Below are 23,698 nucleotides of genomic sequence, written 5' to 3'. Positions count from 1 at the left end.
TCATCAACTAGGGAGTGGAGACCCTGTGTTGTAAAAACAACTGGGGAGTGGAGACCCTGTGTTGTAAAAACGACTGGGGAGTGGAGACCCTATGTCTAAATATAATATCAACCCTATATTCCTATGTTCTTGAATCTATCATGAACGAGTATAATACGGTATTCAACTAAGCAAGACCCTTAGGTATATTCCTATCCTAACCGCGAAATCTTTCCCCGAGACACGGGTTTAGAAACAAGTACTCTCTAATTCTACTCTAATCTAAACACGGCTTTCCCAAGAATAGCATAGATAGTAAATAGAACTCAACTGCTGGACAAACAATTAAGCAATTATGAACAGAATTAGAGAAATAACCAACAATAATAACTCGAGTTAACGGTGATGTCATTAATAAAATTCAATATTCATGACAACCACAACCCTAGAACGTGAAGTTTAGCTTCACATAGACATGGTAGTAAAACAACAATTCATCAAGAAAAAGTAAAGATTACCAAGTTTGATGGAAGAAAGATGGAATCTGATGAATTCCGGGCTCCACGATGACTCTGTGCACTCTCTCGATCTAAAATCAGGTTTCCTCTGTAAAAATTATGTTTAAGGACTATTTATAGGTGTAGGATAAAAGCTTAGGCGAAATAACCAAATACAAAACTAAATGGAGACAAAATAGGCCTGAAACCCAAAACACCCTCGCGACAGACTGCCAGCGAGCTCAAACGCGAGCTCCATCTCGCTGCAGCCCTGGCGACGCAAGCTGAAACGCGAGAAAGTTTGCTTGCATCGCGTGCTTCTTTGTTTTGTTTCGTTGCAATTTGCTTTGCTTTGCTTTGCCTAACTTTGAAAGTCACATATTTGTCTTCTTTTTCAATTGACTTTGTATTGTTTCTTTTTTATTTTTTGCTTTTCAACTCTTAATTCTCTTTTCTTATTTTAATAATCACCCCATAATTATGTCTTCAATCATCAAATCATGACATCATAATATTTCCCATAATCAAATAATCACGAGCCATTCTTGTAGTGCGTAAAATACAGATAAAATCTCTATTTTGCTTTCAATTTCATCTTCATAGTACCTAAACATAAAATAAACTCAATTAAGCACAAATATAATATAATTAAGCATTAAAGCACCAAAAAGTAAGATAAGTAATGCACTTAAAATATATAATTATAGCCAAACACCAAGAACAATCAATAGCTTCGCACAACACCCACTCTACATGGAAACACTGAGGTAATAATTTTTAGTATATTTTAAAGTTTTAGTTTTTCTATTTAAAAAAAATATTTTATGGTCAATTTTGCAGCAGTAACATGTGCGAAGGGTACATGGCCTCTTCAATTTCTCGTCATTATTATTATTATGTTGTTCTAAAGTTAATGTAGCATTTACATATACCGAGATGGAAACATTGTCTTTATCCCCTGTTATGATGTGTCTTTAGTCTTGATGTCAGATATGGATTTATCAGTCTAGTAAGTATTTCATTTTTCATTATTTATCAATGATAAATAATAATTATAAGAATAAAAATTATATGATTTAAGAATGATATATAAAAGAAGCCATATATTTATAGATCTAAGTTTATTAATTTATCAATACAACATAAGAGCAAGCCAAAAACTAGAATAATAATCCCTACTTACCCCATGACTTTGATACCAAGGTTCTAATATTATTTGATACCACAGCTTTAATACCAAGGGGACCGGAATACTTTCCCCTATTCCTTCATTACTATTTGATAGCAATCGAAGTCTTCATTTAGAATAGGGAAAGTAATACCAAGATCTTAAAATATGATCAAATAAAACTAGGTTCTCTTTAGGTGTATTAATTTAATTTTCTTATTAATAGTAATATTCATGTATTGGGAAAAAACTGAATTTACATTGTAGGTGACGTGACATGACACATGAATTGGTCAAACGGTCAAAACACAATAAATAGCCAAGAGGCACGGGCGACAACAGATAAGGAAAAAAGAAAGCAACATAGGTGTGGACCGTTACTAAAATAGGTACGAGTCTCGTACCTATCCAAGTCATTTAAAGACCGAAGATCGGAATAAGTTGAAGATACGAATCTGATGACGTAAAAGAGTCTAAATACAACATTAAATATCAAATACGTTAGAACATTTGAATTAAAAAAAATGATTGTGTAACGTTTCTTTTAATGTCATTTATTGCTCATAATTGCCTCATTAAGACAAAGGCATTACATCTTCTCCTAGAATTAACTATAAAAGGAGAAGAACTCACCATATGTAAGGATACGAAATACTATTGGGATCTTACTAAAATAAAAAACTATTTACTGCTTTACCATCATTCTCAAAAATATTTTATTTTCGTCTCCTGATTATCAGTAACCCGAATTTTTTTTAGCTTTGACCAAAGACTCAAATTTTTGGTTAAACAAATTGGTTCCGTTACCGGGAATCTGATAATCTTTTCTTTTTATGCTATATCTTGTCCATTGTTATCACCATGTCAAACAACACCGACAATAACAGTAATAACCCATTGGGAAACCATGAAAATCAAATTCATCAAAATCAAGGTGACGTGGTCCCCTCCCCTCCAAATTCCCCACGTCAATCTCGTGAAGGCACTCCTGTTACTGAATCCCGTGCCGATCAACAAGAACAATCTGAACACTTTGAAGGAGGCACAAATGAAGCTTTACAAAAGCTAATTGATGCACAGGTCGGCAAAGCTCTTCAGGCTCTAGTTAGTCGATTGCCTGCTGCACCACCCACACCAACTCCTAATAATAATACATTGGAGAATCCCCGTTCTGGTCTTGTTAATTCTGGGAATGGAGGAACCACCAGCGAACCACGGGAAGGGGGACCAGGTAATTTAAATAATTACTATTTGCAAAATTTAGTACTAACCTTGCAGAAACAGATTAAGGAACAAAATGAGCGTATTGAGCAAATCCCTGGAGTTCCGCCTGTAATAAAAGGAGTAGACATAGACAAATACTCACAATAACCTTGGAAGCCAAGTGCTGCTCCCCTTCCAATTCCGAAAAAGTTCAAATGCCTGACATCCCGAAATATGGTGGTACTACAGACCCACGTGACTGCATTTACAACAGGTGTGAAAGGCAACGACTTGACCAAACAAGAAATTGAATCAGTACTGGTCAAGAAATTTGGAGAAACACTCACCAAGGGTGCATTAACTTGGTATTCTCTTTTATCTGAAAATTCTATAAATTCTTTTGCTGAGCTTGTAGATTCTTTTATTAAAGCACATTCGGGAGCACAAAAGGTTGAGAAAAGAATGGAAGATATTTTCAAAATCAAACAAGGGGATTCAGAGTTGCTTAGAGATTTTGTTGATAGATTCCAGCGTGAAAGAATGACTCTACCCCGTGTTCCTGACAACTGGGCTGCAATAGCCTTTGCAAGTAATTTAAATGACAAAAGTTCTGAAGCCACGAGACGACTCAAAGAAAGCCTTCGAGAATTTCCTGCAACCACGTGGAATGATGTTTACAACAGGTATAGTACGAAGCTGCGAATTGAAGAAGATACCGTACCTAAGTTTCATCATGAAGAAAGGGGTGGTCCTAGAAGATCAGAAACCGAAAAAAGATCAGGTAAAAACAGGTACGATCCATATATGGGACCTGCAGGAAAAGACCCACGGTCAAAACAAGATAGCCAGCAATATGATCAAAAATCGAGGAACAAGGACTCTGGTTCTTCTTCGAAATTCAGGAATGATCGGAACAGACAAGAGTCACGTGATGATGACAGAAGTTTAAAGGCACGATTCTGCGGATATAATTTTAATGTTTCTACCTCCGAGCTCGTGGCTATTTTGAGAAGCATGGGAGATAAGGTACGGTGGACAAAAGAGATGCGGTCAAATCCAAATAGACGCAATCCAGATCATTGGTGCGAATTCCACAATGATCACGGGCACAAAACATCAGAATGTAGATTCTTGCAGAGTGAAGTGGATCATCTATTGAAGCAAGGGTACCTCACTGAGTTATTTAGTGAAAAAGGAAAACAAGCCTATATGAAAAATAGGCAAGAGCCACCAAAGCCTCCTTCACCCAAGAGAACAGTGAATGTGATAAGTGGGGGAGAAGATATTCACGGCATAACCTACACAGCCTCCAACAAGGTTTCTAAGGTAACAATTACACATGGGAAACGGGTGCGGCAGGTTTTAGAAATGAAAGTATTTCGTTCGATGATGCAGATACCGAAGGAGCGATAACTCCACATAATGACGCTCTGGTAATATCTTTACTTGTACATGATACTAATGTAAAACGAGTTTTGATTGATCCAGGGAGTTCCATAAATATTATACTACTAAGGGTATTACGTGAAATGCAAGCTGAGGACAAAGTAATACCCAAGGCGCACACCTTGTCAGGCTTCGACAATTCAAGTGTGGTAACAAAAGGAGAGGTAATTCTAACAGCTTTTGCTACGGGTGTTGTTAAAGAAACTAAATTTCAGGTAGTTGATATGGAAATGGCCTACAATATGATCATGGGGAGACCATGGATACATGATATGGATGATGTCCCATCAACTCTACATCAAGTTATTAAATTCCCATCACCATGGGAAATTTGCCAAATTCGTGGGGATCAGCAGACGGCTAGAAGTGTCAATGCTGTAACAGATTTGGACTCGAGGCCTGATACAATTCAGGAACCTGAAGAAAATGAAAGCATCAAAACAACAATTGAAGAGCTCGAGACAGTGATATTATTTGAGCAATGGCCTGAACGGAAGGTTTATGTCGGAGCAAATTTAAGCTCAGACATGCGAGGTATGATAATTGAATTTTTAAAAGCTAAAGTAGACTGCTTTGCTTGGTCCCACGCTGATATGACAGGGATACCACCGGATGTGATGACTCACAAACTCAATGAGGACCCCTCTTTCACACCAATAAAGCAAAAGAAAAGAAAGCAAGGTGCTTTCAAGAACCAGGTGATTCAGGATGAGGTCCAAAAATTATTAAAAATCGGATCGATCCGCGAGGTAAAGTATCCTAATTGGCTAGCTAACACGGTGGTCGTACCCAAGAAAAATGGTAAGTGGCGCGTTTGTGTGGATTATACCGATCTAAACAAAGCCCGTCCAAAAGATTCTTTTCCTTTACCGCATATAGACCAACTAATTGATGCAATCGCAGGTCATGAACTTTTAAGCTTTTTAGATGCATATTCGGGATATAATCAAATTAAAATGGATCCTATGATGAAGAAAAAACTTCTTTCATCACAGACAGGGGGACTTACTGTTATAAAGTAATGCCCTTTGGTCTCAAAAATGCTGGGGCAACCTATCAAAGGTTGGTCACCGAAATGTTCCAAGAACATTTAGGGAAGACAATGGAAGTATATATAGACGATATGCTCGTCAAAACCCAGCAGTCTCATGATCACATTTCTCATCTATCTGTTACATTTGATATTTTGCGAAAATTTAATATGAAACTCAACCCAGAAAAATGTGCATTTGGAGTTGCATCAGGTAAGTTTTTGGGTTTTCTTGTTTCTAATCATGGTATTGAGGTAAATCCTTCTCAGATCAAAGCAATAGAAGAAATCCCTGATATACTTACTAATAAGAAGGAAGTCTAAAGATTAACGAGAAGAATTGCAGCTTTGGGGAGATTTATTTCCAAATCCTCAGAAAAGTGTTTCAAGTTTTTCTCTGCACTCAAAAAGCAAGATCATTTCGAATGGAATGAAGATTGTCAACAAGCCCTTAGAAATTTGAAAGCTTATTTGTCAAAACCACCGTTATTGGCAAAACCAAAGGTGGGGGAAAAGCTTCTCATCTATCTGGTTGTATCTGAAGTTGCGGTCAGTGCTGTTTTAGTCCAAGAGGACCAAGGTAAACAATCTCCTATTTATTATGTAAGTAAGTCCTTATTAGATGCCGAGACACGATACCCACAACTAGAAAAGTTAGCATTAGCTTTGATCATGGCATCTAGAAAATTAAGACCTTATTTTCAATGTCATCCCATTATTGTAGTTACTGCTTTTCCTCTTCGAAATATTTTGCATAAACACGAACTGTCAGGAAGATTAGCAAAATGTGCTATAGAACTAAGTGAATACGAAATCATTTATCAACCCAGGACCGCTATAAAATCTCAAGTACTAGCTGATTTCGTGGCCGATTTTAGTCAGGGGATGCATTTAGAAGCAGAAAAAGAATTACTAGTTTTAATGGTGCAAACCCGGGGACTTGGGTTTTATTCACTTATGATTCATCTAATGTAAAAGGGGAAGGCCTAGGGATAGTCCTCGTACCACCTACGGGTGAGACTATTAGACAGGCTATAAAATGTCACTCTATAACTAACAATGAAGCAGAGTATGAGGCTGTAATTGCAGGTCTAGAATTAGCACGAGAACTCGGCATAACACAGATTATAATCAAGAGTGATTCTCAACTCGTGGTCAATCAAATGTTGGGGACTTATACAGCCAGGGAGACGCGAATGCAAGAATACCTCGCAAAGGTACGGAAGTTAATAAAGCAATTCCAAACTTGGAAAGTAGAGCAGATCCCAAGAGATGAGAATGTAGAGGCAGATGCTTTAGCTAATCTCGCATCTGCAGCAGACGTAGCAAACGATACAAATGCTTCAGTCATACATTTATTTCATTCCGTTCTCGAACCTGATAAAAACGAGGTAAATTTTAATCATTTAACATGGGATTGGAGAAACGAAATTGTTGCCTTTTTACAGCACGGTACCGTGCCTAATGACAAAGGAAAGGCTCACGCGCTTCGCAAAAAAGCTGCTCGATATTGTTTATATCAAGGAAATTTTTATCGAAAGATGTTCGGTGGACCACTAGTAAGGTGTCTCGGACCCTCTCAAACAGAATATGTGATGAGAAAAGTGCACGAAGGACATTGTGGAAATCACGCAGAGGGGAGGTCACTGGTAAGAACATTAATTCGCGCAGGATATTATTGGCCTAAGATGGAAGAAGAGGCAAACAGTTTCGTGTCCAAATGTGATAAATGTCAAAGATACGGCAATAATATGCACAGACCAGCTGAGTTACTACACCCTGTTATAGCCTCGTGGCCCTTTATGAAATGGGGAATGGATATCGTAGGTCCACTTCCACAAGCAAAAGGTCAGGTAAAGTTTCTACTTGTACTCACAGATTATTTCACTAAATGGGTAGAAGCAGGAGCATTTAAACAGGTACGAGAGAAGGAAGTTAAAAACTTCATATGGCGAAATATAATATGCCGCTTTGGAGCACCAAAGGAGATCGTGTGTGACAATGGACCACAATTCATAGGAGCTCAAATCACAGAATTTCTTCGAAGTTGGCAGATTCAAAGGATAACGTCTACGCCATACCATCCAGTGGGTAATGGACAAGCGGAATCCACTAACAAAGTCATTATCAACAACTTGAAGAAAAGGTTACAAAATTCAAAAGGTACTTGGCCTGAGGTGTTACATGGAGTATTATGGGCTTATCGTACAACGACAAAAACAAGCACTGGAGAAACACTATTTTCAATGGTTTATGGTGCGGAAGCCTTAATTCCAGTTGAAATAGGTGAACCAAGCACACGGTACGATCGGGCAACGGAGGAATCTAATGATGAAGAGATGCGGGTCAACCTTGATTTGCTTGAAGGAAGAAGAGAAGCTGCATTGATAAGAATGACAGCACAAAAGCAAGTAATTGAACGATATTACAATAGGAAAGCACGCCTCAGATTTTTCAAAATTGGGGACTTCATACTTAAAAAGGTGTTCCAATATGCAAAGGCTGCTAATTCAGGAAAGCTAAGTCCAACGTGGGAAGGACCATACAAAGTTTGTGACATTGCGGGAAAAGGAGCATACGAGTTGGAGACAATGGACGGCAAAGTTTTACCCTCACATTGGAATGCCGTCCATTTAAAGAGGTATTACTTCTGAAAAAGTACCCGCGGTCAGGTATCACCATGTTAAAATTTCTCTCTTGAATTATTAATGTTTTACTAACGATTTTAGATGCTAGGCAAAAAACCCTAACTCGTGCCAAATGATGAGTCACAACCTGCAAGGCAAAATGGAGTATTCTTAATTTCCCAGCCCAGGGTTACAATTAATCTGATGGAAATACACACGATTTAGGTAGTCTTCATCTATAATCGCACCTCCGAGTCCCGTATATTTTTCTGTTTCAGGAAAAGGGCCAAAGTAAAAGAAATAAACAAGTGCTCGAGGCTTCATACTTCACCGCTCAAACACTTGGGGGACTACATATTATACACAGATTTATGTAGAAAAACAGATACGAATATCGAACAAAAGTCGGCCACAAAGAGACAAGTGTTGAGAAAAAGTTACGAAGTCTTCAGCATTCATGAGAACAACAGAGTCATCTCTCAAACTCATAAACAAAGTTACCTCTCAAACCCTTCTTAATATATAAAGATAGGGTCATGACTATGTACTGAAACAGGTTATGAAGAAAAACCTTGTTTATTCTATGTTATGTACAAATCTGTTACAAGAAAAACAGTTACGAGAAAGTTGTAGATGTATTGTAATACATGTAATAGTCAAACACTTGTTAAAGTTCATGAATAAAAACTTGCCAAAGTTGTTTCATACAAAACATGCGTATTCCTATTTCTTTCATCGTATTATAACACCATTATGAAGTTGAGACGTCTTTCATTAAGTGTCGATAAAATAAAATGGCCCTCTTTTATAAGCCTCATGTTGATAATCCATGAGAAGAATCATAAAGCATTTTAAAAGGATAAAAATGCTAAGCTATTCTATAAGTCCTAGATAAATAGGCAAGAATAAAATATACAGAAGTACCAATAAAAACTTCTTAATATAAAACAAACTTAGTCAGCAAAATATTTGTTTTTTACAAATGCCCCATTATGATAACTGGGGACTTCGTCAAAAAATCCCTTAAAGTTGCCAAGGGATAACACCACCAATTAATAAAAACAAAAACAAAAATAACAGTAAAGTTTGAAATACATTCAACTAGTCACTGAAGGGGTTGGAACATCAGAAGTTGCAATTTCATTTTCAGGAGCAATTTCAATTGGGCTTGGAATGTTGAAATCACCGAGGGAAGCAAGAGTCACAGGAGCTTCAGCTTCCATGGACTGTGTCATAGAAGTTTCACCCTCGGGAGCCTGAATTGCAACTCCAATTGCCGCAGTATCCACTTCTTCATTTAAAAGCTCTTCCGTTCCAGGAGCTTCAAGTGCAGGAGAAGGAGTATCAACAAGTTGTTGACTTTTCTCGATAGTGTCTAAGATTATGGCTAATTCAGATTGCAATCAAAGCTTTCCTGAGCAGCTTCCATCAAAACATCACGGCGAGATTTAAGGAAAGCCCAACTTACCTCTATGTTGAAGTTCTCCTCCAGAAGTCGATACTCCCTTTCCCACATAGCAAGATCATTCTTTAATATTTGATGTTCAGCTAAATGGGAATCAAGGGAAGCTTCAAGGGAGGCATGAGAACTCTTCAAAGCTCGAATCTCGTCAGAGAAGGTTTGTAAGTCAGCTTGAGTTTGAGTCAAGCTTTGCACTAATTCTCCTGCATACTCTTCTTTCTTGGCTAAAAGTGCCTTAAGCTCCCTGACTTCTTCACTAGCCTTTGATAATTGTTCTGACAATGAGCATTCCAAAAGCTCTTTATCTCTTTTAAACTGGCTTGAAGAAGCCTTGGCAGTTGCTAGTTCAGAAGTCAAACCACGCTTTTGCTGCTCCAGGAGATTTCTACTTTCTTGCAACTCCTCTATGGTCCCCTGAGCATTCTTAAACTGTTCTTTCCAATTAGCTGCTTCAAGCTGGGCTCCCCTGGCTATTTCCTCGGCCTCATGGATAGATTTTTCAGACTCACAGGTTTTTCTTTCCAGAAGGAAAATTCTTCCCATCAATTCTGTACCAATGAGGTTAGCCTACAGAGACAACTCATAGAAATGAGGATTTGTAGATTAAAAACAAAAAACTTATTGGTAAAGGAAAAATACCTTTAAAGTAGAATAAACTATGTCATTCATCAGAGTCAGGAAGCTGTGGCTCTCCATCTTCTTCTTCGCAATATCTCCGATTAGAGGCTCGAGCCAAACATCAGCTCTACCAGTCTTTCTCAAAAGGCTATGGTTGGCAGGAACTTCAAGAGTAACACTTCTCATAGCCATGGTTCCACTGCTAGAACCCGCTTTTGTATGCTGAACAAAGGGAGAAGGAGCAATGGAAGGAGGAGTAGTAGAAAAGGTAAACACAACAGCAGAAGTCATAAGAGTCAAAGTAGGAATGAAAGGAGAAGATGTAGAAACCAACACAGGAGCGGAAGCAGGTGCAGTTGAAACTGGAAAAGGAACGGAAGCCCTCAAAGCTGGTAAAGAAATACTGTCGGTTGGCAAAGGAATGGAGGAAATAGGAACGAATGAGGAAAGAGGAGCTTCATCAAAAACAGGGCCGAGCTCGCCACTCTCAAAACCACTATCAAAAAGACGCTGAGTTAATTCATTAGTATCTCTTGGCACGGTGTCCTCGTCAGAATGAATCAAAACAGGCTCGGTGGATGAGGTTTGAGCAGGGGTATCTTCAATTTCATCACTATTAATGACTCGTCTCCTAACTCTTGGCCTGGCAATTAAAGAGGTATCTTCCTCTTCCTCATTCTCAGAACTTTCTCCTATAGCTTTCCTTTTGGGAAGCGAAGCTCGAGCCTTGTTCAAATCAAGTGCAGCATTAGCAGACATGCGAATGACCATAGCTGCTTCATTTGCCATTCCTCTAACACCAAATCCTGATTAAAAGAAGGATACATAATCAACATTGAGAAAAAGGTGTTTAACATGTAAAAAGAAAAAAACGTGTAAAAAGGGACATACCATGTGTTTTCACTTTCCAGCCGTGTAAAGAAGAAATTGATTTCCAAGTTCTTTGATCCTTAGGAGCAATCTTCAAAATTGAATCTATCCAACCACGGAAGTCAGGAATAAGTTCCACATCTCCCATGGTTGCTACAAAAAACCAAAAAGAGACGAAGTTAGAAAAAGAATAAGAATTCTCAAAAATAGGTGCGGTAAATAAAAGGAAACTTACGTGCAAAATTCCACTTCTCAGGGAAGGGAATATTTATTTCACCAAGCAAGTCCACCGTACGTACAACAACGTAACTGGTGTACCATCCACGATCTCTGTCATCTTCAGGGCTTACCAAAACCTTTTTGCTTCTTACAGTTAAGGTAAAAACCCCATGGCGCATTAAATTGGGATGATATAAATGAATAAGGTGAGAAAGAGTGAAGTTGACATTGGCTTTGGCAGATAAGTATCTTAGACAAGCCACTGCTCTCCACACTAGGGGACCGACTTGGGCCAAACAGATTTTAAAGAAACGGCAAAAGTTAATAATGACTGGGTCAACCGGAGGATTAAAACCCAAAGTAAATGGGTAAGTATAAACAGAAGAGTAACCACTTCTAAAGGAAGAAATTCTTTGATTTGGGGAAGGAATTGACATTCGAAGACTATTGCTCCAGTTACAATCCCTTCTGATGGTAGGAATTGTAAGCTCGGTCACTAATGAAGGATAAGTGTCAGCTTTTTCTAAATTTACAATTTGCTTTTGAAGAGACGTTCTATCAAACCCAAAAGACAAATCACTGGGAACAATTTCATCGACTAAAGGTTCTTGAGAAGAATCAAAGATTTCTTTACCTTTAGAAGAAGGGGTCTTCGGAATAGAACTCCCGATATTAGAAGAAGAAGAAGTAGGACCAGATAAACCACCACGAGCGGACCCTAGACCCAAGCTCCAAAGCCTACCTCCTCTGCCTCTCCTATGTCTTACGGGGGCATTGGGGAAGTGATCGAGAATTGGAACTTTTCTAGGGTTAGGGTTTGGAGATGACATTGTTGAAGAAGGATGTACTAAAGGGGAGAGAAAATACAAGTAAGTAAGAAATCGCTTGTTGAAGATCTATGAAGAAGAAGGTAAACGAAAGAGGGTTAAAAATGCTTATAATGACAACCGTCAAACTTAGAAGTGCAATGAAGGAAAGCCTATAATAAAGACAACTATCATTTCGTGAATAATGTGAATGAAGAAGTCTCGAAAAAAGGGTGTAGAATTGCAGAACCAATCAGAAGGTGACACGTATGTAAGGCATTAAATGGAAGGGACAATTGAAGCGTCAGTATTTGTCATAATATTAATTACGGCAAAAATTCCCTTTTTATGAAGATCCACTTCCCAATTATTTACTTGATAAATAAATGGAAAGTGGGGGGACTATCTGTATTGGGAAAAAACTGAATTTACATTGTAGGTGACGTGACATGACACGTGGACTGGTCAAATGGTCAAAACACAATAAATAGCCAAGAGGCACGGGCGACAACAGATAAGGGAAAAAGAAAGCAACATAGGTGTGGACCGTTACTAAAATAGGTACGAGTCTCGTACCTATCCAAGTCATTTAAAGACCGAAGATCGGAAGAAGTTGAAGATACGAATCTGATGACGTAAAAGAGTCTAAATACAACATTAAATATCATACGTTAGAACATTTGAATTAAAAAGAAATGATTGTGTAACGTTTCTTTTAGTGTTATTTATTGCTCATAATTGCCTCATTAAGACAAAGGCATTACATCTTCTCCTAGAATTAACTATAAAAGGAGAAGAACTCACCATCTGTAAGGATACGAAATACTATTGGGATCTTACTAAAATAAAAAACTATTTACTGCTTTACCATCATTCTCAAAAACATTTTATTTTTGTCTCCTGATTATCAGTAACCCGAATTTCTTTTTTAGCTTTGACCAAAGACTCAGATTTTTGGTTAAACAATTCACAATTGTTTAAAAAAAACATGAGAAAGAAATATAAAGCAAAATAAAATTAAGAGAGAAGTAGACCGGGGTGAAATTCGGAAAACTCCATTGCTGATATGACTAAAATCAACTTTCAGACCCCCTAGAACGAGAGAATCCATAAAAATATGAACCTTAAGAATAACAACGAAGAACAGTCAAGTGAAGTAATGATTTTTAGTACATTTTAAATTTTTAACTTTTCTATTTAAAAATAATATTTTTTGGTCAAATTTGCAGCGGTAACGTGTGCGGTGAGGATACATGAACTCTTCAGTTTCTTGCCATTATTATTATGCTGCTCAAAAGTCAATGTAGTCTTTACATATATCGAGATGAAAACATTGGAGCCGATTTTGGAGGGGCTTTGTCACGACCCAATTTTCACCATAGGTGATGATGCCTAACATCGCCGTTAGGCAAGCCAACGGCAAACCATCAACTTAATTATCTATTTTTATGCTTTTGAAATCATGGGTTTCGTTAAGTAAAGTATTAATGAAACATGAAGTAAAATAATGATAATATCAGGTACAACCATAATCATCTACTAGAAACTTTTCAAAATTCGGTATCACAAGTGCACGAACATTCTAGTAGAATATACAAACCATTACAGCTATTGGTTGAAATAAAATAGACGGAAATGAAATATAACAGAAAGGAGGCTCTGGGTGCTACAGATTGGAGCATGGAGAACAACTCGTCACTAAGCCTTCGGATAGTGCGTATGCGCGCTCATATGACCACCTGAAGTATCTACCTTAGTACCTACAGGTCGTTAACTAGCTATTGGAGATTTGCTACGGAGATTTCAATGTATACTTGCTATTACGCTCGCAGGCCTCGGAATCACCTTCTGAAGCTTTACTTTATTATTTACTTTCATTCCAAACAGTGATGTACTTGATAATCTTAGTTACTCTTAGTAGATCTTATGACTCTATACTAGTGGTTTTAGAGTTGTATATAATTGTTCGATTTAGCTACGTTATTTTATTTATCAGTTTAATGCTTATACAGTTAAGTTGGTTAATTCTGTTACATCTCAAGAGATTAGGTGCCATCACGATTTCTAAGGGGGAATTGGGGTCATGACAAGTTGGTATTAGAGATATAGATTCATAGGTTCTACAAGTCATAAGTTTAGTAGAGGTTTGTGAATCGGTACAGAGATGTCTGTACTTACTTCGAGAGACTACAAAACTATTAGGAAATTCCACTTCTTTCCTCCCTTTTCATGCGACATTGATTCAGCTTGAAGCGTGTTCTTACATTCCTTTACATCCACTCGTATATGATGTTGCACGCTCAGTATCAGCTATGCACCGACGGTTTGTGATGCTGCGGATGGGCTACAAGGGGGCTATGAATGCTCGATCATTGTCTCAATGTGTTGTTCAGACTGAGGATGCGGATGTGTTGGTAGATCTTTCAGTTGCCCACGTGTGGGATGCAGCGGGTTTTAGTATCTGGGTGGTGAGTACGAGCTTGTGAGGATTAAATTGATCGCCTAGTTTTTGTGATCGTGGTAAAGTCATGGAGAAAGGTTGATTTGAGGCTAGTCGGTGGTATTAGAGGTTATGTGTTTGGTATTGGACTTCTATTCAGCGGAAGGTCAAACTTAAACCTTTGTAGTGGAAGGAAAATAGCAACTCTGTACAACTGCTGCTCTGGATAGTTTGTCCCTTTGTATGAGTGATGAACTAAAAATATTTTGTTATCTTTCGACTTTAAATTTTGTGTGTAAACTATCATGGCAATGTAGTTCTATCTTTTTTTAGTTGAATGAAGCTATGTTAACTGCAACTCAACGAGTGTTTCGGCCAAATAGGTGAACTACCAAACTTTCTGGCATAATTTGGGCCAATAATATATTAGTTTTCGATTAAATGTGTTGAACTGTTTTAGTGTTGGGTCCGTGCTTAGCACGATCATCCTCTTGCTAGTATAAAATAAATTATAACCTTTATATATGAAAAACCAACTTGAGAAAAACGAACTAATTTAACGTAGCAAAATATCAACAAGATTTAGAAAAAAATACACACAATAGAAAACTCAAAAAGTATTTTTCTATTTTCATCTAATTAAAATATTCAGCCATTTGTCATAGTAATCCTGGATTAATTTACCTAAAGAAGTAAGCAAAACTCTTCAAAGAAAAATAAAAACTTAGAAGACAGAATAAAAAGAAAAGGTATAATTACAAGTCAGATTATGGCATGTGAAAAATTGCAAAATTCATTTTTTTCGACAAAAGAACTGTTTTTTTCTTCGTTTTTTTTTTCTTTTTTTTTTTCTTCCCTATACACAGTTTTTTTAAATGTTCGAGCTGTTAGCAACAATTGGCTTGTATATCTCCAAATAGTAGCAACAATTGTTGATTGGGTGGTGAAGCAAGCATATTGAATCATGCACATAATGAACGAATTTCCCAATCAAGAAGAAGAGAACCATATGATTTTTCTCAAGCTCCTCAGAAAAAATAAGCTTATAAACAAGGCCCCAATAGCTTTCTTGTTATTAGGAGCTGCCGTCACTCTCATCACTAGTGTTAAGCCATACTTCTCCGGCCGGAGATTCCGCTGGGCTTGGTGCTTGTGTGTCTGTCTGATATTCTTCTGAATCTGCTGCCGGAGATTCCTCTGGGGATTCTGCCGGAGAATTTACTGGCGATTCTGACTGTGGAGCTTCTACCACTACTAGTTCTGTCGTCGGAGCTTCTGCAGAAGATTCTCTCGGAGATTCTGCGGGAGCTGCCACCGGAGCTGCCACTGGAGCTGCAACTGGATCCACTGTTGGAGTAATATTCACAAAGTTATGCTCTTTTTTTTTTTAAAAAAAAAATTATTCAAAACGTAAAATTAGTATTTACATCTTGTACTATTCTTACACTATTCTTATTTAAGGTTTCAATTAATAGTTTAATTATGTTTTTGAAGGATATTTCTGACTAACATACACTAATAACAACAACAATAATTGCAACAATTACGCCTCAATCCAAACAAGTTGGAGTCACATATTTTTATTAATGATCAATAGTTTCTAGTTTTGTGTACATGTGTGTGTATGTATGCATGCACACATATAGATATATATCCACCCAAACATTTTTTTTTCAAGAAAATCTAAATATTGAATTTTTTAAAAAGTTCTTTTAGAAATCTTTTAAGAAGTTGTTTTGAATTTTTTTCTAAAACCGTCTAAATCTTAGGTTCATAAGAAGATTTGTCTTTACCGCTTCCCAAATCTTTGTATTCTTCATCATCCACAGGTGAGTATTCGACAGAAGTGTCTTGTTGTGGTGGTGATAAGAAGAATCCAGGTGTATAAGGGATACCAGTAGATGGTATCCATGCATCTCCATCTAGGAATTGTGATGCCGTGAATCGTTGAACACGATTTATCTGTAGTTCCTTAACGCCTTGCCATTTTACACGTTCTTTTTTGGATGAACCAGACCCTCTATTGTTGAATTCAGTATAGAATAGTGTGTTCAGAGCGAATGTTTTATTCCATTCCACCCATCCTTCTGGCTGAATCAAATCATCAATGGAAGATTCCATTATAATAGTTCTTGAGTACTCTTTCCATGGACGACCAAGATATGTTTTCACTTCCCCCTTGACCTCATTGTAAGAAGAATCAGCCACAATGCTGCAGTTTTGAAAGACAAGACCTGTCGGCTGGCGTGCATCTGTCCTTCCTTGTGCTGTGACAATGCAATGCTGCTCTTTCAGAGGTTTTCTTACTGCGAGAGTGCAGTTTTGGAACACAGCAGCACCATCGCCGAAAACAAAGTCTATGGTGCCTCTGATCACACAATCTCGATAAAATTGTCGATAGGTGTGGACACAGAGCGTGTCTTGGTAGCCATCGATATGGCAGTTGTAAAAAATTGATTTATCTGCTGCCACCCTCAAAGCTACGGCTTGGTGTTTTTCTGGACCAGCAGAGTTCTCGAACCCGATGTCCTTAGCAATGAAATAATCTCCCATTACAGCTACAATAGTCACATTTATCTTCTATTAAAATAACAAACAAAGAAGAGAATAAAATAATTGCAATATTATTGAATGAATCAGACAATATCAGTGTTTGACTGCCACTAAGTTAAGGAAACAGTGAAAAGCTTTTCGCACATACCAAAAATGCCCTTAAAACTCCCATTATATTTATATTGCTTAAGTTTAAAATTGAAGAGTTTGTAAATATAAAAAGTTATCACTCATTTTGAAATTAAGAATGTCATTAAAGTGAAACAGAGGGAGTACGTGTTATGAAACTAAATGGTATTTTATAATAATATTGTATATTTATTGTGCCAAAACTTACCTGCAGTTGCGGTGAGATAGGTGGGAGTGCCATCTTTGAAGTTTTGGTTCCCGGTGATTCTTGTCTTTGTTGGACCATCTCCAATGACCATCAAATTAGTCATAGAGCTAGTAAACTCTACTTTCTCATTATAAATACCCTGTTTGATGTGCAGAACATAAGTCTGGTTTCTATTACTGGGGATGTTTTTGAGAGCCTCGTTAATAGTCTTATATTTGCCTGATCCATCCTTGGCAACAACAATATCAGGTTTGATTTCCTTAGCAGCAAGAAGTCTGCGCCTTCTCATATCAACCCAATCAGGCAACAACTCATTTCCATGACCTAAGACAGGGGCCTCGTCGAAAAGGAGACGACGACGACGACTAGAGCTGCCAGCATTGAGGCTTGTGAAGACAGATGAAATCTCAGTGATCATGTAAAGAGCATTGCTAGTTAGTTCCATCGAAGAATTCAATGCCCTTTTCATTTTCTCCTCTGTCTCTCCAGTGGTTTTCTCAAAGCCATCCAAACAAGTTTCTTGATATGTAATGGCACCACTTAACCAAATCTTCAAATCAGCAATCCAATGACTTAGATCATTGAACTCAAAACTCTCAAATTTGATGTGTGTTCTATTTAGATCATTAACGGCTTGCCATGCCAACTTCTGACAATTCTCAAGGGCAAGTTTCGCTCTTGGATCCTTCTCGAGTTTTTGCAACATTGTTGAATTCTCAATTGCTTCTTTAATTTTCTCCATTGTCACCTGAAATGACTTTTGGATAAGTTCTTTGGGATCTGAGGAGCCTTCAGCTGAGGACTCCAGGCTCTCAACACATGTATGTTGATAACGTGTTGTTTGGCAAATGGATTCAATAGCTTTTTGCGAAGTCGTGACATCTTGACCATTATTATCTGAGTCCTTTCCCTTCATGGTTATGGCTACTGCAACTACCATAGCCACCAAGATTAAGGAACATACACTGATAATCGTGACATTCCTCTTACGATTATTTCCCGCCATGTTTGATCTCTAATGGGAATTTTAACTCTGGTTGAATTAGATAGTAAAACAAATAAATGGAAATATTGTTGCTTAGCGTTCTTTTACCAAATTGTAACGGAGAAGGGCCTGGAGAATTGCTCTTGACCCTCTCCTCAAAATGGCTGAAAAAAGGAACGAATAAGAGAAAAGAAGTTATAGCATTTTCCCAAATTTTGTTCTGTTCTAGATCAGAAGCTTAGAGGGAAACAAGCATATTGACGGAGGTTAAAAGTGAAAGTTGGTAATTTGTGTCTTATTATAGTTTCCAAAAAGCTAGGAGATTTTTACCACCGTCCACCGACTCCTATTTTTTTTGACTGATCAATTTCAAATCCTAAAGTTACGGGGGATAAAACATTGATGTTTAACCGTAGTCCCTTGGGTACATTTTAACCATACTTTTTACACGGCTTAAACACAGTAATACTTAACCTTAAGCATACAAATGATACGAACACGTTTATTTACACGTTTACAGGGTAAATGACCAAAAAATGTTAACTTCAGTCCAAACAAATTTCCTACTTTCAATAATTAACACATGGAAGGTAATAAATTGTTCATGTAATGACAATAACACAGTTAATTCCAGTATTTTATTGACTTGACATCTTTTCTTGAATTAATGAACTTTTTATATAAATTCAAAGAACCAAACTGGCAAACTAACAAATAAAGAAGATACAGTGATACTTGGAATTAACTGAATTAAGAACACAACCAAATTAAATAAAAAGTCAATAAAAAAATCTTGCTTATAAATATAAACCACCAGTGTAAGGGACTCCAGTCCAAGGCAGCCAATAATTCCCCACTATAAAATTGGAGACAGTGAAATAAGATGCATCCAGGAAGTTAATCTCACCATGATAACCAGGCCAAGTAACCCTGTTACTGGTATCCGATCCTGGGCCCGTGTTCTTATATTCAGCATAACACAATGTACTTAACGCAAAATCTCCTGTCCAAATCGACCAACCATCAGGATGAATAAAACTGTCCATAAATGATTGCATACAAACAGTTCGCGAATACTCTTTCCATGGCCTGCCTAAGTATGTCCGTACTGGATTACTGCCATTATACGAAGCTAAGTCAGAAGCGGGAGTAATGGTACATTTGTGAATGGATATGCCTGTGTTCTGGTTAATGTCTGTTCTGCCCTGTGCTGTAATTGCATTAAACTGGCCGCGCAATGGAAGGCGTGGATATATGTTACAGTTTTGGAAAACAACTGCTGCATTTCCGAATATGAAATCTATAGTCCCATAGATATTACAGTCTTTGTAGAATTGTCTCAGGGAATATGTGTACAGAGTGTCTTGATACCCTTCAAAGCTGCAGTGGTAGAATGCGGATAGATCAGCACTATTCCTAACGGCTACTGCTTGGAATTTTGCTGCTCCTGCTGTATTCTTAAAGGTAATGTTTACTGCCACAAATCCTTGTCCATCTACAGCTGCATGTGTATCAAACGCTACTTAGAACCATAAAAAATAGTTTATCTCGTGTGTGCATGACAATTTATGTGGCACTGTTCGGATTTGAGAGTCAAACAAAATTTTCCTCGCAACTTTTTCATATACCTTTTAAATATTTTAAATTGTTAATTATTATGACTTATAGTAACTTTTATATAGATTTCAAATATGTAAATTTTATTTCAAAAAAATTAAAAGTTCTATGTCAGAATTCATAGTTAAAATTAAGAAGTTTGACTTTTGAAATTCGATAGATGCCATAGAAAGAATAATTATAGATTTTCTGATAAAATATTTAATTGTAAGTAATCTAATGTAACATGTTAAATCAAGTTTATGCTAATCTTAAAAAGAAAAGTGGTGCCTAGTTCCTACTTCCTTCCAAATAATTGCACAATACTTGAGTCCATTACTCAAATGGTCACTCAATTATCTCAAACTATCTCCTAAAGTCATTTTTCTTTCGTTTGTAACAACAAAATCACTGAGCTATGCCTATTGCACTCAAAAGGTCATTCAACTAAATTTTTCAAATTTTGGATTGCCAAATACCTATTTTACCCTCTAAATTATAAATATTTATCTCCTTTTTATTTTATTTTTAACTTTTAATATTATGATTTTTCCCTTTTAGTTTACATTATGGACTTACCTATAAAATAAATAAATATTATATATAAATTAAAAAAATAAAAAGTATTTAAGCATATATAATGCTGGAATAACAAAATAATGAGCATAATAAAAAAAATAATTAGAATAATTTGTTAGTAATAATAATTTTAGTTCAACAACAAAAATTTATTTACACAATTCAGAATGAAAGAAAATAAAAGTTTTAAAATATATATTCCATGCACGTAATAATTAATTATTTAAATGAAGGTATTTAAATTATGCTCAATTATATTATATATATTCCATGCACGACTTAACATAGCATAATTTACCCTATACATATAGTCCCCATGCTTTCCGGTGACATAACTTTGTGTCGTCGGAAAGTTGGTAGAAACATAATAATATAATTGAGCATAATTTTCAAGAATATATAATGTATATTATAAAAATGCTTTATTTAAATAATTATTTTTATATTACGTGTATGGAATATATATTTTACAACCTTTATTTTCTTTCACTCTGAATTGTGTAAATAAATTTTTGAATTTTTTTTGTTAATACTAAAAAGTTTAAAATAAAATAAAAAGAATATAAATGTTTATAATTTAGAGGGTAAAATAGGTATTTGACAATTCAAAATTTGGAAAATCTAGTTGAGTGACCTTCTGAGTGCAATTAGCAATGTTCAGTGACTTTGTTGTTACAAACGAAAGAAAAATGACTTTAGGAGATAATTTGGGAAAGTTGAGTGAGCATTTCAGTAATTGATTCGAGAATACTTATTCGCTTCCTCTATCTCCCTTCCCCCCAACTAACTTCAAATCCTTAACTCCTAAATTTTCGTCGGTGTCTCGGTGATAATATAATAGTATAGTAATTCTATATATACAACTGGCTTTATATAGTAAAGAATCCTTGGAGATTTAGATGACAAGCATGTTGTTATTTAAGAAGTTTAAACAAGATAAGACTTTAATAAAATATATAATCCATTAGCGAATTGAAGAACATGGGGAAATGCATGCATGGCATTAATTTTGTCTTCCTTAAAACTATAATATTATATGTCAACCCCATATGATGTGTTTAGATATGCACCGAAAAACGTAATATGTTCCGCAGTCTGATATTTAATAAACCATAAAAGATTTGGTTTTTCAGTTCTACATATTGATAAAAGATGGATTAATAATTTAATACTCCATATTTCGATGGTAAGAACTTACCAAAAGTGGCAGAATTGAAAGTTGTCCATCCATCAGGTACATTTCTATTCCCAGTGATTATAGCCTTGTCTATGCCATCACCGACCATCATCAAATACTTCTTGTTGTTAGCAATAGAAACATACTCATGGTATACACCAGCAACCACATATATCTGGTAATAGCCTTCATTTGCTGGGCAATTGTCCGGGGCAGCTGCGATTGCATCATTGATAGTAGTATAATCCCCAGTTCCATCAGGATTTACTACTACCTTTTGGCTAATTTTCAGCATACTCCAACTTATTACCTTCCCTAAAATAGAATCAGGATTCCACCCATTCTTAAAGAGCGCGAGTGACACGCTACACGTCATGCTTCCTGTTGAGACATAATGTAATTGAGTAAATTAAAAATACGCTTCTTTTAACGGTTTAAACTTTGAGATAAGGTAGTCATATAATGTAACATGGTATCAAAGGAGACAAGAGGTCCTAGGTTCAAATCACACCGTCGCCGAAAAAGCAAAAACAACATATATTTTCACGTATCTGGTTAATAAAAAAAATCACTCACATATAAGGGGGCGTGCTGAGACATAGTAATATAATTAAGTACTCATTTCGGTACACGTTAATTGATTTTTTGGTTGTTTTTATGTATATTAAATAATTTAACTTTTAACATTAATTAATAATGAAATTAACCATATTAACCTTTATTCTATATTTTTATTGAAAATATAGCAGATATTCTAAGACACTCCAAAGACAACTTTGGGAAAAAGAAGTTAATTCCTTTTTGATAGCTGAAAAAATCAAATATTGTGGACAAAAAAAAAGGGCCAAAAATCAATTAAATTGGACAAGAGGGAGTAAACAAAAAGTTTGCACTCTTAACATGATTGTCAAAGATTTCAACACTACGGCGTACCTTTAGAAATTAAGGGTGTAATCAACTTAGAAACCTGTAAAATTGAAGGTGCAACTAGAAGACCATCCAAACAAGTTTGTTTATTGGTTATGGTTGCACTAAGCCAAGTTACTACATCATCTGCTTCTGTATTCTCAAGGAAATCTTTTGGTTTCTTAGTAAGGGCAGCAACATTAGATAATAAATCAACGTTTAGGCCAAGGAGGAACTTGCAATCTTGGAGGGCAGAACTGGTGCTTTTAGGCAGTAATAGATTAATCGGATTGAGAAAATCATTGATTGATTTAAGAATCTGACTAGTTGTTGAAAGGGAAAGCTGGATGGAGAGCCTTCCTGAGTCATAAATATCAATAGAATTATTCTGAGGGAGTAAAGATTTGCATAAGTTAGGAAAAGGGGTGTTGCTGCAAATTTCATCAGAAGAGAGAGATGCATGAGAAGCAGAGAAGAAGAATTGAAGTAAGAAGCATACAAGGAGAGAATGTGTGAATGCCATGGCAAATAAACGATTAGGTTTATTGGGTATGAATACTACTTATCTGAAACATGCATTTATATAGCAATGAGTTTCATAAAACAATTGTTCATTTCGTAAACAATATAGTTGTGTTGATCATGGCAACTTGCATGCCATGCTGTTGAAAAGAGGTGCTATTTTATTACGGTAATATCTTCTTAATGTTGATTCTCGGTGGTTGCAATTTATTTCTTATTATGCAAAATATAAACATCGATCTGCAAGCAAAGTCAAGCTGTACCTAGTGAACTTTGAAACTTTCAACCTTAATATTTAAATTCCATTTGCAATTAGGAAGGGTTCTCCATCAAGATTAAAAGGGAAAAAAGAAAGGTGCATTTTGTAAATGGGAGGAGAACGATTCTGAAAATGTATAGTACCACTTAAGTACGTAACTCATACTAATACTAGAATTCTTCCATAATAGCTGGCCTGCTTCACTGACCATTGGATAATTAGATCTGGTTGAGATAATGTTTACCTGTAAAAACGGTACAGTTGGATTGATAACGTGGTTTATAGACAAACAAATCGATTTGATCTCAAAATAATAAATAAATTAAACAAAATGCAAAATTTAGCGTTCAAATCAAGATAAAATAGCAGACAACTTGAAACCGGGAACAAAGCTTCCGAAAACAGCAATAAGAATATCG

The 23,698-nt window shown here is 36.3% G+C and overlaps 2 protein-coding genes across 2 annotated transcripts; both read right to left on the bottom strand.

Moving 5' to 3' along the window:
• Positions 1-14,969: 14,969 nt before the first annotated feature.
• On the bottom strand, positions 14,970-18,512 carry LOC107829809 (pectinesterase-like). Its single transcript, XM_016657275.2, has 3 exons — positions 17,256-18,512; positions 16,159-16,923; positions 14,970-15,712 (listed from the first exon to the last, which is right to left on the bottom strand). The coding sequence occupies exons 1-3, from the start codon at positions 18,259-18,261 to the stop codon at positions 15,441-15,443; spliced, it is 2,043 nt and encodes a 680-aa protein (XP_016512761.1). The 5' UTR covers positions 18,262-18,512; the 3' UTR covers positions 14,970-15,440.
• A 434-nt stretch (positions 18,513-18,946) lies between these two features.
• Positions 18,947-23,045, bottom strand: LOC107829810 (pectinesterase-like). The gene is made up of 3 exons (XM_016657276.2): positions 22,526-23,045; positions 21,614-21,973; positions 18,947-19,741 (listed from the first exon to the last, which is right to left on the bottom strand). Exons 1-3 carry the CDS (start codon positions 23,019-23,021, stop codon positions 19,038-19,040), a joined length of 1,560 nt encoding a protein of 519 aa, XP_016512762.1. The 5' UTR covers positions 23,022-23,045; the 3' UTR covers positions 18,947-19,037.
• Between the last annotated feature and the right edge of the window lie 653 nt (positions 23,046-23,698).

Source organism: Nicotiana tabacum, chromosome 7 (assembly GCF_000715075.1).
Source record: "Nicotiana tabacum cultivar K326 chromosome 7, ASM71507v2, whole genome shotgun sequence".
Lineage (NCBI taxonomy): Eukaryota > Viridiplantae > Streptophyta > Magnoliopsida > Solanales > Solanaceae > Nicotiana > Nicotiana tabacum.
Note: the sequence above shows the minus strand (reverse complement) of the source record. Positions and strands in the feature narration are given on the sequence as shown.